Below are 16,228 nucleotides of genomic sequence, written 5' to 3'. Positions count from 1 at the left end.
AAAACAGTAATAAAAGCCCAAGGGTGTACATTCTTCCCTGGAATTATACAAGTAATTAAATTAGAAATCATTATGGTTTTAAATGGGATGTGTTTGACTGCAGGCATAAGCAAATGGTGCTGAAATTTTTCTGTGGGTATGTGGCATTTACAGTATTTGCTAGAAATCTTGGAGTAATCTTTGAGGACCAACATACCTTCAAAGACCACATCGCAAAGACAGCTCAGTCATGCAGGTTTGCACTACACAACATCAGGAAGATCAGGCCTTTCCTAACAGAGCATGCAACACAACTTCTCGTCCAGGCTGAAAACTCATCTATTCCATGAGCACCTAACCTCATATATATATATATATATATATATATATATAAATTCTAAGCTTTCCCTTTCCTTTAATCCCTCCCTATTGTAGCTTATTCTACTCAAAGCAATGTCTGAAACTGTATTTTGAGCAGAATGAGCACTTCTTGTGTTTGTTTGCCTCTTCACAATGAATCACTTGCTGTATTCCTCATTTGTAAGTCGCTTTGTATAAAAGCGTCTGCAAAATGAATAAATGTAAATGTACATGTATTTGTCTGGTTGTTGAGACAAAGATCTTAGAACTACTATTCAAAAGTTTGGGCTCAGTAAGATTTTTTAAGGTTTTAGAAAAAAGTCTTATGCTCACCAAGGCTGCATTTATTTGATCAGAAATACAGTGAAAACAGCAATACTGTTTAATATTTTTCAAATTTAAAATAACTGTTTTCTATTTTAATATAATTATTTACAATATAATTTATTCCTGTGATGGTAAACCATGAGGCATTCTCTTTCAGAATTTTAATGAATAGAAAGTTTAAAAGAACAGCATTTATTTGAAATAGAAATATGTTGTAAATATCGTTACTGTCAATTTTGCTCAATTTCATGCTTCCTTGCTGGAAAACTTATAATCTTAGGCTACGTTCACACTGCAGGGCTTAATGCTCAATTCCGATTTTTTGAAAAAATTCGATTTTTTTGCAAGGCCGTTCACATTTCCAATTAAATGCGACCTTTTGTGATCTCCTATGTGAACGTGAAATGACCCAGAAGTGACCCGCATGCGCAGAAGAGTACTCAACGGTCAACGACGTCACTTGTTGTTTGCGGAAGTAGGCAAGTAGCTAAACTTTAACTGTGATTCTCTCTCACACACACACACAAACACACGAGCGCGCGCAGCGACCGTTACACAAGAGCCAGACAGCAGCCGCTGACCTATCTAATATCAGATTCAGCACAAATAAGTTAACATAACGTATATATAATGGCCGTGGGCTTTTTTATTTTTTATTTTTTATTAACGGGCTCGTCGAGGTCGACCCGTTCGGCAGATTTACCTCAGCTCGACGAATATGCAGTCCGTTTTCAAACCGACGACTACTTCAACGCAGAATTATGACGTTTTCCGCGTATCAATGACGTGCGGGTCGGATACATGCGACCTGGCCGTTCAGACTGAAGTCGCATTTCAAAAGATCGGATATGTATCGGATTTGGGACCACATACCCAAGTGGCCTGGGTCGCATTTGAAAAGATTGGATCTGTGTCGTTCAGACTGTCATGAAAAGATCAGATACAGGTCGCATAGGGGCAAAAAAATCGGAATTGGGTCGTTTCAGCCTGCAGTGTGAACGTAGCCTTAGTGACCCCAAACTTTTAAACAGTTGTGTATATAAATATCCACAATTTAAAATATATATATTTTTTTCTTTCTAAGGCTTTACAACGCATAAACATGCACAATAATACTAAAGCTTTGACAGAGTTCATAATACATATTGACCCTGCTGAGGACCCTCTCACTGTGCAATATTGAAAGAGATTGAGTAGGGTCATGGGGCCACATAAATCAAACACAACATTTTACCAAAGGTACATTTGGCCTATTCGACGTGCACATGCAAATACCAAAGCATACCTGTCTCAGAGTCAATGCTAAAGTGCTCTGATCCAGACCCTAGCAACTCGTATGAGATCTGTGCATTGGAACGGATGTCGGCATCGGTGGCGGAGACCTGCAGGATCAGCCTACCAGCAGGGGAGTCCTCCGGGACGCTTTCCATATAGAATGACTGCAAACAACAGAAAGGGAGACATGTGACAAGCAGAAGTGACTTCAAAAACGGGATGATGGGGCCAAAAAGAAGAGAGAAATGACAGGACAGAGGAAGAGCTTGGTGATAATTGTAAAGCCAAATTGAAAAGAGGGCTAAAAGATTTTCACCGCAGGAGTTCTATTAAATTAACATTATTCAAAAAGGATCACAATAAGTAAAGGAAGCACATTAGCCCTCACAAAACCCTCTCTTAGTGCAAAATCGCTCTCTTTGTTTCTTAAATGCTGCATTTCACATAAGGACCTTTTCAAATCCCTCCTGACATTCTCTCTTTCTCTCTAAGTCTCGTCCCATTTAGCATGCACAGCGGGTAGGCAGCACCCTCCCCTGAACTGACAGAATCAGACTACATGACATTTTGCTTCCCACACACACATACACACAAAACTAACTATCATACCTTCTCACAAATTGGGCTGTTGTCATTGGCATCCAAGACCTTGACGTCAACAACAGCCTTGGCTGTGAAGGTCCCGTCAGTGGCCGTAATGTTCAGCAAGTAATTGTCCCTCTCCTCCCTGTCGAGAGGTTTCCGCACTGAGACCTTCCACTCGCCTTGAGTATGCTCAATGCCAAACTGCCCCAAGGGGTCTCCACCTTCAGAGAGCAAACATGAGAAATTTCAGTCAAACTAATGAACATGAATGGCAGATAAATTGACTATGTATTTGTGGGGTTTTCTGCAGTATGTGTAGTAGCTATAGTAGTGACTCAATTTATATCTGTTTTATTTAACAGGTCACTGTGAGATATCAGTGCAATGAATAATCTACAGCGTTCATGAAGCTTCACTTCTTGTTTTCTTGGACTTCACAACAGTAACACAAAGCGACTATATAAATAAGTGGCAGTGTGACTTGTTGTGCCAATTTCTGTCATCACTCTACGAAAAGGCGAAGACGAGTGGATGTAATGAGACTGTTTTCTGTGCCAGAAAGGGTTCATCTCATCTCCAGCTTGGCATCGATGTTTGCGCTAATTAATTATCACCAGAGCTGAAACATTCCCACTTTGTTTTAAAAGCGTCATTATAGGAAAACTATCCAGTTTTCAATTTAGAATCTCATTGGGATCTAAGTATTCTTTACACAGAAATCCCTTAAAACATGACAATTTGATCACTTCATAGGATATTTTGCATTAGCTTTGAGAGGCTTCCCACAGATTATTAATTGCTGGTACAATAAATGATTCCATTATAAAGTAGTAAACTTATACTATCCTTTCAAATTCAACTCAAATGATAATGGTGGCATGCAACTGCTAAAATTAAACTAGAAATACAAAATCAACATCAGACCAACCTGTGATAAAGTAGCTGATTTGCTTATTATTGTCCTCTGTGTCCAGGTCTGTAGTGCTAAGAATGGCAATGACTCCACCAGGTGGGTCATCTTCGCTTACTGTGCCCTTATATATCTCTGCTGTGAACCTTGGGGGGTTGTCATTCACATCTACCACTGTGACATCCACCTTGGTACTGGTCATCAGCTGTTCTTTGTCTCCACGGTCAGTGGCTAAGACTGAAACAGTGTATTTATTTCTCTTCTCACGGTCCAGTTCCTTTAATGTGGTAATCCATCCAGTTTCACTGTTGATCGCAAACAATTCTGCTATGTCCTTTGTCTCTTGGTTGGGATCGAGATTGTAAACCACATGGCCATTAGTGCCTGAGTCCAGGTCTGTGGCCTTTACCTGTATAACAGAAGTGCCATCTGGGAGATTCTCCACAACGAAAGCTTCATAAGGGTTTGACTCAAAGAGCGGTCGATTGTCATTGACATCTTTGACCTGGATACTAATGTCCACAGCGGAGACCACTTTACTACCATCATATTCGCTTTGTACTTGTAGGGATAGCTGATACCATTTGGTGCTCTCGTGGTCAAGCTTCTTCTCCAGCTTCAAAGATCCTGAGTTGGGGTCAACCACAAATACCTCATCCTGGTTGCTCTCAGGAGTATTCCCTTTCACCAGGCTGTAAAAGATTGGCTGATCACTTTCAGCCTGAATGACATCTATTTCTGAACCAAGAGGAAGATCTTCATCTATGGCAAATCTGTAGTGGGACTCTATGAACTTTGGCACTGGGACCTCGGGTGCAAGAATCCTGACATAGACGGGAACAACAGAGGCCTTGGTAGGATTTCCGCCATCTTTTGCTCGCACAAGAAACGTGTATAGTTGGTTCTCCAATCCAATGAGGCTTTCCTTTGTTACAATGACACCACTGAACTGGTGGATTTCAAAATTCTCCTCAACATTGTCTGTGTCCGCTTCAATAGAATAGGTGATGTCTGCATTACTACCTTCATCCATGTCGGATGCTGCAATCTTAAGTATGGTTGTTCCTCTTGGCACATCGGAAGCAACATTAACTCTGTAATCAGAAGCTCTGAACTGCGGGGCATTATCATTAATATCCGTTAAGATCACATTTACAGTGCAGAAGCCAACTTTGCCACCACCATCTTTAGCAATTAAAGAAATCGGAATCACTTTCTCTAATGCATTCTCTCGGTCAAGACTCTCCAAAGTAAAAATCTCTCCATTTTCAGAGATTGAGAACTTGTCTTTAGCAATTTCATTGACTATATGGTAGGTGAGTCTTCCATATGTGCCTGAGTCTTCATCTGTCGCTTGAGCCTCAGCCACCATTGTTCCAACCGGTGAGTTCTCAAGAAGCTCAACCACGTAATCCACCTGGTTGAAGGTAGGATTGTGGAAGTTAGCACTAATAACATTGACCTTCACAATAGCTGAGCTTCTGAATACACCATCTGATACAGACACATTGATGTTATAGAGAGACTCCATGTGGGGTTTCCGGTGGTTTGATATGAGTATAGCCCCAGTCTTTGGATCTATAGCAAAGTTTTGCCCTTCATTTCCTGATATAATTGAGAATTCAAGTTTACCACTATCCGAGTTGTCAGCATCAGAAGCCTGAACCTGGGTGACAAAGTGACCACGGGGGGCCAGTTCACTGACCGTAGCTTCATAGACATTCTGTGAAAACACTGGAGCGTTGTCGTTAAGGTCTGTAACATCAATTAATACTATGACCTCACTGGAAAGGGCAGGCACTCCACCATCCACTGCTCTAATTATCAGTTTATGTGAGGGTTTTTCTTCGTGGTCAAGCATCTGAGCTGTCCAGATTGTGCCCGTGTCACGGTCGATGCTAAAGTAATAAGAGCTCTTGTCTTTATCTTCAACAATCTGGTAAAAGAGCACTTTGTTGTTACCGGTGTCAGCATCTGTAGCTGAGACTTGCAATACAGACGTCCCAATCACTGATGCTTCAGAAAGACTTGCATTGTACAATTTGGTAGAGAAAACAGGTGGATTGTCATTAACATCTTCCAAGATTATGTCAACAAACACTTCAGCTTTGGCACCAGTTAGTGAGTCGGTAGCTCTTACACTAAGTTTATAGGCTGGGTGGGTCTCAAAATCCAAAGGCTTTAAAACCTGAATGACGCCAGTATTGAAATTGATGGAAAACTGGTTGAGAGGGTCCCCTTCTGTGATTGTGTACACAATTCTAGGGCCTTCTGAGTCATTAGCCTGAATGTGTGCAATAGGTGTTAGTAACTGTATGCTCTCTGGGATCTCCAGACTGTAGAAGGCTTTCTCAAACACAGGCATTGCTTTGTTTACAACCATTATTGGCACTTCAATGGATGAGGAAAGTGCTGGTTCACCTCCATCTCTGGCTACAATGGTGATTACAAATTCAGTATTAAGTGAGTCTTTCTCAAGCTTCTTTGTAAGTGAGATTTCACCATCCATGCTGATTTGAATAAACTCATTTAGCTCCTGGAGATGGTAGCTGATTTCAGAATTTCTGTCAATATCTGCATCAACCGCAGTCACTTTTGTGATGACATGACCCACCTCTGTGTCAACCTGCACTAGTGCCTTATAGGGTAAATTGACAAACACAGGTGGGTTGTCATTGACATCCTCAATTATCACAGTGACGAGGACATGGGTTACATCAAATGACTTGTCTTCTCTGGTCACCTCGACCACAATATCAAATATGCCTTGCTCTTCTCGATTAAAGGGTGTGCCTGTAGATGAGAGTACTCCCGAGGTACGGCTTATTGTGAATCTCTTATCAGGGTTCAGAATGGTATAAAACAAAGGCTCATTGACTTGGTTTCCCACTGCAGCTATTACGGCTAAAGTCTTCTTCTCTAAGGAATTTTCTGGCACAGAGGCCTTATAAGATTCTTGGGTGAACCTCAGAGTACTCTCCTTATTCTCTCTGACATTTATTTTTACTAAAGCTGTTTTAGAAAACCTGCCATCAGACACCCTCACTCTGAGCTCATACCTGCTTCTAAGCTGAGTGACATTTTGAATAGTGATAACCCCTGTGATCGGGTCCATTTTAAACTTCTCTCCAATATTGCCTTCAACAATAGAGTAAAACAGCCTTGAATTTGGACCAGAGTCTGCATCTGATGCATTTACTGTGATCACTTCCACTCCTTTGAAAGTTGGCACTAAGACTGTGGTTTCATATAGATCTTGGCTGAATTGAGGCGGACAATCATTGATGTCCAGGATCTCAATCGTCACATTAGCAGCCTTCTCTGCAAAATGACGAGGAATTCCCATATCGTGGACTTGAACCGAAAAGCGAAACACAGATCTTTGTTCATAGTCCAATTCGCTGATGGTTCTGACTGCACCAGTGCTAGAGTCGATTGCAAAGTAATTATGGGCAAATGGCTCCACAATCTGATAGACCAGCCTTGAGTTAGCATCACGGTCAGTGTCTAACGCACGGATGACAAGTGGTATGTTGTCTTTAGTGAGGACTACACTGTTGACTGGAGAAGACTCGCTGACCATTCCAGTGAACTCATCTTGAATGAATATAGGTGCATTGTCATTCTCATCCTTCAAGTGAATCAGTAGAGTAGTGTTACTTGCCAGACCGGCCATGTTGGTTCCCTGAATGGTTAGTTTGTATGAAGGAATAGTCTCATAATCCACAACCGAATGGGTCACAACAACTCCAGAGTTTGGGTTGATGTCAAATGCTCCATTCATGTTTCCGTCTTTGATCTGATAGAATACTGATGATTGGCTGTTGGCGGCAACCAAACTTACAAAGGTTCCAGGCAAAGCAGTTTCACTGACCTCAGCAGAAAACTCGTTCTCTGAAAATTTAGGGATGGCATTGTCAGAAATAGTGACAGTTATGTCAACAGCAGCAGTAACACTAAGAGGTGGTATGCCTTTATCAGAGGCTTTCACAGTTAGCTCAAAATGGTTCTTGTTGCTACGGTCCAGCTCCTTTCCCACACTGATGGTGCCCAGGATAGGATCAATGGCAAAGGAATTGGCAACATTTCCTAGGAAGAAAAATGAAAAAGATCATTCACTCAGATTTCATTTTCAGGACTTTTTAGAACTCATTCGTTTAAACCTTTGGTGTAAAACTTTAAACTTTAAAGAGGAAAGTAAAAAAATCATGGATGCATTTATTCAAAGTCCTTTTGTAAGCATAAATCTCTTTGTTTTGCTTTATTTATACTGAATATTTGAATTTGCAGTTAGTTGATGAAAGGAAGCGGCTGTATTGCCTTAGACTAATCAGCTGCCTAAGCGTCAGTCATTCAGTATGTTATCTGAACAATGTTTGCTGTCTCACACACACATATACAGTACATTTCAATTAGCTTCTGTAATCTCAGACATTTCAAATATGTGCATTCTCAAAAGGCCACTTGGCATAATTTCTGTGCTATGCTCTGCTTTCAAAAGTCTCACACAGTTAGATGGACTGCAGGATCATTGGCTGCCACATTCAATATCTCCCACATTTTCAACTCTTAAGTGGCCAGAATGGGCTGCTCCTGTGGCTCTCTCAACAATATCTCATGTTAAAACTAAGACGGCATGATAGGTTTTCAAACTTACAGCCTTTTTCTACTTCCTTGCCTTTTCCATGTTCCGACATTTCATACATCATATGTATACATAGTTAGTTTCCTGGACAAATTGGATTAACGTCAAGAGCAATCAAATCAACCAGATTTATTACCTGACTCAATGCTATAGATGATCTCAGCATTCTGGCCTTTGTCTTTGTCAAGAGCAGAGACCTGAAGCACCGCAGAGCCGATGGCAGCAGATTCAAACACACGGCCCACATATGGTGAACCAGAGAACCAAGGTGCATTGTCATTGGTGTCCTGCACATTTACAATCACACGCACCAGGTTCCGCTTTACAGGAATGTCCTGATCTCGTACCTGCAGTGTGGAGGGCGGATGAAAGGATAAAAAAGCAATTCTCCAGTCATTTCAACACTTTAATTACCAGCTTATGTGAAACACATCAGACACTTGCAATGTCTAATGAATTAAAGCAAATACAAACTGCCAGGATAGTTTTAAGCTTATGGATGGCTGACTGGTTGAACATTTCTAAATCAGACAGAAAAATCAATTGGATAGATGATGTAGATAGCCGACCACATGATCTTACCATGACAGTTAGTGTATGTTGGTGCATGGTTTCATGGTCTAGTCTCTCTGCAGTGTACAACACTCCTGTTCCAGGATCTAGTCTGAACTTGCGTAGACTGAATGGGTCAGTGCTGCTGAGGAGGGTGAAGGTAAGCTTGTTCTTTTCATCCTGGTCTGTAGCTGTAATCTGTAACACTTCTGTCTCAGGTGGGGTATCTTCAGGGACATCCACTTCATACTTAGACTTAGAGAACTGAGGACGATGGTTGTTGGTGTCAATCACTTTAATAAGAACCTGTAAAAACATACAATAAAAAGTAAAGTAAATAATTTAGGAACTATAAAGCCTTGTTAAAAGTAAGTACAGTGTAACAATTTATTTCCATTAATAATGATATGATGATAACATTACTATGATCATTGATCACATCACTGACATTCAATGAGGAATAGTTAAAACCATAACAAACTAAAGTAATCTGTAAAATAAGTTAAATATCTGGCTAACAGAGACCACTGTAAGAGGGGCAACAGGAAGAGAGTGAGAGACTGACTGCATCCTAAATGTACACCCATATACAAATTCACCAAAGCTCAAATTCATTCAGCATTTCAAAACTGTAGAACAAAACTGATAATTTGTGAAATAGAGGAAGATCAGCGAGACAGTAAGGATAGGCCAGTAAAACAGCCAACTAATTTTTCAATGCTGTTGACTAGTGACTATCTACATTCATCCATTTTTTAGTAAGGACTACGGATGCTTTCAAAAGGATTAATTAAAAGACACAACCTCACATCTCTGTGCCTGTCAACTCAGGTAAACCCTCTCAGGGAAGCTGGGTGTCTAAATTATTCCTCTTTAAAGCATCGCCCCTGCAGCCATTAAAGCACAGCTTTGTAACAAATATTCAACAATATATTTCTAGACAATTACAACTAGATTTCAGATCACCTGCTGTGAGCAAGGTTGTGAATAATCTGTAGGTCTCTGATTGTTTGTGAGGACTATGATGGCTGCATGCAAATTTGAATAAAAGTTATAGTTATCCACTTGTTAAGTCATGACATAATGAATTTCTGTATGGAGATAAAGTTTAGGATCACAATTTTTCTGGAGTACTACAGCACACTATGAGTGTATATTAGCACTATGCATATTGGGATTTGGGATTTGATAGAGTGTTTGAAGACACGTGACATTTGTAGAATATCCGTCAGGTACCTTATCTGATCAATGTTTAGTTGACAAGAATAATCAGCCTAATTATATAGAGCAATTTTAAGACAGATTAGTCAGCTACTAGTTGTTTAGACTACACACAGACTATTGATTTTATTTTATTTTATTTTATTTTAAGTTGTAGATTGCACATCATGACATTGAACTTCATTTATGTTTGCTGTCCATTACCTCAGGGAATCAGAACTCCTATGGCTGCTTTAATATTGAGTGGATCAATACCTTTAATAACTCAGGCAATAATTTAAATGCCTGGTTACTTATGACTTACATTCAGCAATGAATGTTAGCAAACCGACATGAATCCAAATGAGTTGTGGCTGGTTGTGATAACATTGCATGTTGACATTTTCTATGGTTAGGAATGATTGTATTGTGAATGCACTTGGATGTGTTTCATTAACAGTTAAAAGTCCTACAGCGAGTGAAATGCCAAGGTTATTCCACTGCATACTTATGAGCATTTTGACTTTTTAGCAATGCTCAATGCACACACTTCTTGTGCATTGGCTTATGCTAGTATAGATAGCTAATTTAAGCACAGACACATTTTCAGTCTATACTAGGAGCTGTGTTTATACAATCAGACATACTTTTAAAAAACCAGGATGGAAAACAAAGGGGTGAAATGCTCTGAATTATTAAAGTTCAACATGCCAGCCATCAGGTGGCGCCGTTTTGCATAAAAAAAGGTTATAGCTCATCGGATCCACTGATTCAAACCAGAATCCTCAGAAATAAATTGGCCACATATGTGTTCCTCTAGTGACATATGTTTTCAAGTGACTGAACAGGAGTGAAAGTAGGAATATGAGGGACAGTTTTAGTATGTCACAGAGTTACGACTGAATGAATTTACCAATCAGCAACCGTAAAAAAGAGTGCATCGTCTGGAAAGCATGAAAGCTCTATTCTAAGCATCATATTTGCGTACAAACATTTCATAAACATTTTAATGAGCAGATTCTCATATACTCTAAACTTGGGCTGATGTAAATTCAGTGACATATCAATCTATTACATACCTACATTAGATCCTTTTATTAACATTTTTATATATGTGCATGTAATTCTAATTCATATATTCATTACATTTCCGAGAGCTCAGTTACTGAAGGAGCAGGTCATATAAATAAGCATCTCTTCATGCATTCTCACTGAGGTCAGAGCCTCTTTTATGAGGCGTCATACTAGACAAAAGCGAAGCGAGTCAAATGTAAAACTGGTACTGAAGATTGGGTTCTGCTGCGCATTTGCAGCAGTTTCAGTCATAATCGAAATACGATATAGCAATGCATCACCATGTATTGAATCTAATGTATATCTAATAGCGAGGTACTTGCCAGCTGTACTCTAACTCATCATTTGCCTTAAATTAAACATCTAACATAATACTACTACTGTTTAAAAGTTTGAGGAGTCAAGTAATATTTTTAAAGTATTTTATGCTCAACAAGGCTGCATTTATTCGATCAAAAATACAGAAACATTTCTTATTATTATCACAATTGAAAACAGTTTTAAATTTTTTAGTAACAATGTAAAAGTCTTTACTGTCACTTTTGAACAATTTAATGCACCCTTGCTATAAATAAAAGTATTAATTTCTTAAAAAACAAAACAAACAAAAAAAAACTCCTGCTTACCACAAAATTAAACATACCAAATATAATTCACATTAAATGAAGAAATTTTTTGGTCAAACATTCTGATTCACTATACATTTTTGCAATAGGTTTGAAGTTTCAACACTTCATAAACCATCATCTCTGTCAAATGTGTTGTTTCACTTTGGAACATATATTTTTCACCCACGTTTGATGGACGAAGCCAATAAATAAATAAAATTGTATATATATATATATAAATGTAGCTGTTAGCTGCCACTTACTCTCAGCTCAAGATTACCCCATGTGGGTGTGAGTGTGGACAATGTTCGCACTTGTCCTGACAGCATCAGCACGTCCCCTGTCCCTGAAGAACATGTTTGGTTTTATCGAATGTCAAAGGTCAGGGAAGAGAAATCTTGGCCTTTTTCTCTCTTCTCTTGCCTTCTTTCTCACACCTTTCCCTGGAGGCATGCAGCCTGGCTTTCTTTTTCTTTCATAAATCATGCCAGCACAGACAGTCAACTGAAAGCACCGGTGTAAATAGATGAAGCTTGTAGCTTGTATTTGTTTATATTCTGCCTGCTTTCCATGATGCTTTCTAAGCAGCACGACAGGCTTTGCGACTGTGATGCAAATGTACAGGGAAAAAGCTCAAAGGAGCTCCACAAATTTCTAACACACATAGAGAAAGAAGGACAGATGGAGGGATTCGAGAGGAAGTGGTGAGTGAGGGAGTGATTAAAGGAAAATATCAGAGAGTGTGAATGACAGATGAAGAAGGATGTGCATGTGAAAGACAGAGGAGGAGAAAGATGAGGAACAGAAGGGAGGCACAATAAGAATAAGAGCAAGAGAGAGAGAGAGAAAAGCAGAGAGGAATGTAACACTATACATGAAAATTAAGATCTACTGTATATATGTGAACATGATATATATACATACACAAACACACATCGGATGATCCATAAGATACAGCCTACTATTGAAGTGAAATTCTAGTTACAAACTTATACCACTTAAACGGGCATTATCTCCCACATATGGACATCTCTCAGGCTGGGTTAAAAAAAAAAATAATACACACACACACACACACACACACACACACACACACACACACACACACACACACACACACACACACACACACACACACACACACACACAGACAGGACAATTATAACATGGAACATACCACCGATACTTTTAGCAACAGTTGTAATTTTAGACTTCAGACTAAATTGCATTTTAAAATTGGTCACATTTTAGTCTCTTGAAAATTGTTCCATTTTGCAGTCATAATCCAATTTGTTCAGCTAATCTCTGATGCTTGACCTCCGTGGTTGCCTCAATGCCTTGTTTGTCTCGATCAGGGTGTTATTGAATCATAGGCATGCACATACCTTGAAAACTCTCTCACACAATTATAGGCAAGCTATTTATTAGATTTAACATCCTTACTGTGCCAGGCACAGGTATTGTGGCATGTGTAATTATTATATTACAGTTCAAACGTCTGGGGTCAGTAAGATGTTTTTTTGTATATGAAATGTATACTTTTACGTAGAAAGGATGCATTAAATTGATTACAAGTAGCACAACTTTCAACAATTAATCATCTTAAAATGATTTATGAAGACAAAATGCGACACTTAAGACTGGAGTAATGGCTGCAGGAAAAAACATATTTACTTTTTAAAATATTAAATTAGTAAACCATTATTTTAAATTGTAATATTCACAACAAATAAATGCATACTTGTGAGCATAAGAGACTTCTTAAAAAAAAATCTTATGGACCCAAAACTTAATTCATGAGTTTTGATCGGGTGTCACTCAGTGGGGCTCATCAAAAGAAAAAATATCTGATGGGTATTTTTTTCTGAAGGGCATTCCCTCAAAGAAAGGTAAGAAATCACAGGCAGAAATGGGCACTGTTCACCAAGATCCCCATATTTCTTTGTATGTGACATGTCTTAGGGAAAATGACTTTGGCACAGTCGCAAACACACAGGGTTGCTACACATTCTCTCAGAAGGCCTAAAATAGGATTACACCCAGCATACACTTTCCTCCCCCTCTGCATTCTTTTCTTCCCTTCCAAAATAATCATAATCCCTCATTGCCTGTCTGAAATGTGGTGCTTTTGTTGAGATTGGGGTGAAAGAGAGATAAAAAAAGAAGTGTAGAGATAAATGGCAAAAACAATGAAAATAGAGCATGGAGAAGGTCTGGCAAGCCCATGTGGAATACACATGACTTTGATTTAAACAAAGATATGCGGCTCCACGAGGAGGAGAGAGCAAATCGCTTCAGGAGAGGGTCACTAGACATACAAAGGCAAAAGTGGAGCCTGAATGCAGATTTATGATTAAAAACGTGCATTTGGTGGGTTGCAGGGGTAACAAAAATCATTCACACAAATCAATCAGCTGTAATCAGTTCAAGATTGTGTTTTCTTTCAAACACAACTGGCACATGATATAGTTGTAGATATACTCCCTGGGTCACATGCTGAAATTGACTTTGGAACCTGCTCGTATTTAGATGCAGCTGTTCCAAAACAAGTGCTTCTCGTAGCCAAACTCATTAGTTGGTCAATGAAGAAATCAAAGATGAAACAAGTTTCAAATGGGTTATATTGCTCATCCATCTTTCTCTTGCTTTGTAATGCAAGATGAAAGCTTGCAGGCGTGCACTTAATATCGCCTCTTTAATGTTTTAAGGGCAAATATTTGCTTGATTTGTTCGTTTGGCCTAGTTTGTTTTCCAGCACCTGCCTGAGCATTTACAGAGATATTAGGAAGTGTTGAGTACAACAGACTTTTGTCATTACTAATTAGCCAGCAAGCTGAAACTCCTGTCAGGGTGATCTAATGTACCAAAGATGTCTGCAAAACTCTAGTTGGAGTTAAACCAGTACTGAGACACCTGGCAAATGGTAAAACAAGTTATAGATTCTGCAATTTAGTTTTGTTTATAGTATCAGTTAGCAGTTAATGTCAAGGTAGTATTTCATCACAAAAAAAGGAAAGAATAAGAAATTATATTTTGACCTATATTTTCTATTATAATCTATTATATTTTGCATAAAAAAAAAATTATGTTCCTGTATTTTTATAAATTTTTTAATAACAATTCTCTTTACAGTTGTGTCAAAAAATTGCTAAATGATGCTCCCACTGGGGCCTGAATGAATACTGTAAAAAAATAAAAAAAAAATAATAATACATATAATGGGTAGTAACTGCTTACATGTAATCTGGATTTTCATTTTCATTAAACTCACAAACCCCTGAAGTTCCTTCACGAACCCCAGTCTGGGAAACCCTGACGTAGTGTAATATTTAATGCACTACATGTTGTTGATAAAAAAAATTGGAATACATTTTCTTTCTCTTTGTATTTTTTTATCAATATGGTAACAGGTTATCCAACTCAAATCAATGTGATAAACGAGTCAGGTCTTCATTTTGCTAATGTTCTTTGCCTTTTGATTTTGTGGTGAAATATGACCCACACAAGCTGTGAGAATCACCCAAAAGCTCTTTTCTGTTGTTGATTTTCAGACTTACAAAAGATTTTAATACCAGTTTTTATTACAGAGAACTAAACAGAGTAGATCAGCCAACAAAACTCACATTAGACACGCAATCACTGATTTAGAGCCAGATTAATATTTCCCATCAAAGCCTCAATCGTTAAAGGTCAACGGATACATAAATGAACCTCAAGAAGTGATTATCAACACATAAACATGATAAACCCAAAAAAGAAAAATGTGTGCACAAGCAGCTCCAGGCAAAGCCAGATGCAGGGCACTGAAGTCTGCACTCTGTGCCCTGTGAATGTGACAACTGTAACTGATTTGACTTGAAAGGTTTGAGGGCCCAACAATAGTTTCAGATTAAGCAGGGTCGATCGAGAGACACTTTGAAGAGCTGCAGCGCAAGGACTCAGTGTCATGCCACTGCCTTTGTGTTTGGAAATTTTTGTCAAGAAGAGGGAGAGAGATTTGGAAGGGGGGGGGATTCAGTTCAGGATATTCGTGGCAGTTAATTTTGCGTGCAGGAATGTATGTGTTTGGTGGTATCATTGGCCACAGTGGTCTGCTTGATCACAAGAGAGTTCCGACAGTGTTGCCTAAACATATCCCGGGAGGGGGGTTGGGGAGCCGCTCACAAAGCAGGCTCTGTTCACGAGAGTTAGGGCAAAAACATGGCCCTCATCCAGAGAGCCCCGCTCTTCAGTGACCTCTTTAGGACCATATGCAAAGATTTACTCGTGCTCCAACAGGAAATCAGTACATAAACTATGTGGCCAGTTTAGAGGTGATATAAATGATGCAGGGAAGACCAGGAGCAATGTGTTTTACACTTTCTGCCATAACTCACAGACTACTACAAATCTTCCTGGTAATATTCCAGTAAAAAAGCAACCGTACCAATAATGGACTTTTGAGAATGATGAGATCATACTATCAAATAAAAGGTAAATATAAAAGGTCAGAGTTTTACATTCTCCTCCAATTACATTATATTAACCATTTAACTCACAAAAAAGCGTGCCTCAAAGTAGAAATGCTACTTAAATAAACCATAGTCTCACTTATTTGGTACTAATTAGTTTAGCTTTTAGGAATGTGTACTTAGAACAAAAGTGATATAATAAATATGCCATTTTGTTTTAAATCGGTTTAAACTGTTTAATAAAATACTGATCAGCTGACTC

At 38.9% G+C, this 16,228-nt stretch overlaps 1 protein-coding gene across 5 annotated transcripts in view; it reads right to left on the bottom strand.

The window, feature by feature from the left end:
* Positions 1-16,228, bottom strand: part of fat1a (FAT atypical cadherin 1a) — a 94,349-nt gene that overhangs the window by 22,707 nt on the left and 55,414 nt on the right. For all 5 annotated transcript variants that reach the window (XR_014204850.1, XM_082165728.1, XM_082165730.1 and 2 more), the window contains exons 8-12: positions 8,664-8,939; positions 8,218-8,428; positions 3,455-7,525; positions 2,551-2,747; positions 1,952-2,105 (exon numbers count right to left, since the gene is read on the bottom strand). Coding sequence is in view for 4 of the 5 variants with exons in the window: in XM_082165728.1 (XP_082021854.1) it covers positions 1,952-2,105; positions 2,551-2,747; positions 3,455-7,525; positions 8,218-8,428; positions 8,664-8,939 (4,909 nt within the window). In the remaining variant the exon portion in view is untranslated. The remainder of the gene's footprint in view (positions 1-1,951; positions 2,106-2,550; positions 2,748-3,454; positions 7,526-8,217; positions 8,429-8,663; positions 8,940-16,228) is intronic.

Source organism: Leuciscus leuciscus, assembly GCF_965113295.1.
Source record: "Leuciscus leuciscus genome assembly, chromosome: 3".
In the NCBI taxonomy this organism is placed as follows: Eukaryota; Metazoa; Chordata; class Actinopteri; order Cypriniformes; family Leuciscidae; genus Leuciscus; species Leuciscus leuciscus.
The sequence above is the reverse complement of the archived record's forward strand: the minus strand, read 5'-3'. Positions and strand labels throughout refer to the sequence as shown.